Source organism: Meleagris gallopavo, unplaced genomic scaffold (genome assembly GCF_000146605.3).
Source record: "Meleagris gallopavo isolate NT-WF06-2002-E0010 breed Aviagen turkey brand Nicholas breeding stock unplaced genomic scaffold, Turkey_5.1 ChrUn_random_7180001828019, whole genome shotgun sequence".
NCBI classification, from domain to species: domain Eukaryota; kingdom Metazoa; phylum Chordata; class Aves; order Galliformes; family Phasianidae; genus Meleagris; species Meleagris gallopavo.
In genome coordinates this window covers 1-1,332 of record NW_011101358.1, presented here as the reverse complement: position 1 = coordinate 1,332, position 1,332 = coordinate 1, and the positions used below count along the sequence as shown (strand labels likewise).

The 1,332-nt window shown below is 55.1% G+C and overlaps 1 protein-coding gene across 1 annotated transcript; it reads left to right on the top strand.

The window, feature by feature from the left end:
* Positions 1–5: 5 nt before the first annotated feature.
* On the top strand, positions 6–1,222 carry LOC109364247 (claw keratin-like; the record flags this gene model as incomplete). The annotated part of the gene is made up of 1 exon (XM_019610893.1): positions 6–1,222. A coding segment is annotated over one exon (330 nt), but the record flags the coding sequence as incomplete, so codon positions are not given.
* Between the last annotated feature and the right edge of the window lie 110 nt (positions 1,223–1,332).

The window sequence follows — 1,332 nt, the reverse complement described above, 5'->3', positions numbered from 1 at the left end:
TGGCTGACAGCTACAACGAGCCCTGCGTGCGCCAGTGCCCCGACTCCACCGTGGTGATCCAACCCCCGGCCTCCGTGGTCACCTTCCCTGGGCCCATCCTCAGCTCCTTCCCGCAGAGCTCCGTGGTTGGCTCAGCAGGAGTGCCCGCCGTTGGATCTGGCTTGGGTGGCACCTTTGGACGTAGTGCCGGCTTTGGGGGCTATGGAGGCCTGGGAGGCTATGGAGGCTCTTATGGCCTTGGGGGCTTTGGGGGCTATGGAGGCTTTGGCAGCTGTGGATACGGTGGCTTGCGCCGAGGCCACAGGTACCTCAGCGGCAGCTGTGGGCCCTGCTAAGCACAGCAGTGCCTCTGTCTGCGGTTGAAGGAGAGTTCTGGAGAAGCCGCAGCACATCCCCACCTGATGCCATGAGGAATGGCTCCCCTTTGGTAGTGCGGTTCTCTGGAGCTTGGGCACCTCGTACTGCACAGGGCCCAGCTTTATCTTTCTTTGCTCCGTATGATCTTTGCTTCAGGACTGGCTTACCCGTGATGGGACAGCCCAGCACTGACTGTATGTTCCTATCCTTCTGCCCTTTGCAAGGTGATGGGGACAGCCTCTGGCCAGGAGCTGCCCATTTTACATCTTCCTCCTCCTTCCGTGGACCTACAATAAAAGCTCTCTCTTGCACTGTAATCTTGACCTTGATGTTTTTATTTTCCTTCTCCTTCCCTACTTCCCTCACATCTCACAGTTTCTGATTCTGGGCTGCAAGCTGCTCCCAAAGCATTGGCTCTGGGACATCTGCCAATTGGGGCTGTGCATTACTGCTGAGGATCACAGTGCATCGAGGTCCTGCAGAGCACATCCCACTGAGTTTCCTCCCTTCTCACAATTGGTATAGTGACACCTCATAAACAAGCCTCACTTTAATATGTTTACACTCACTGGATGTTCCACAGGGCCTCTTCCACACCCTCTGCCCACTAAGGGCTGTCCATGCCTTGTTTCACATCCTTTCTTGCCAGGCCAGTAATCACACATGGAGGTCAGAGGAAATGGGAAGACAAGCAGTGCTTGGACAGGGCTCCTGCCACCTGCTAATAGTGACCCTATGTTCATAACTTGGAGGGGGTACTGGAGGGGGTAAATGAGGTACATCCCCATGTTCCCAAGGTTCCACTCACAGACATGAATGGAGCACAGCCATTTTCTGACCCAGGGAGCACAAAGGTCTTGAGGCAAAGTTTGGAGTTCCCCCTTGTCTGATGTCCTTTACTTCCCCATACGTCTTCTGGTCCCGTGATCCAAGCACTGTGCGCTGCTCTTGTACAGAGGTGATTCCTGCCAGGAA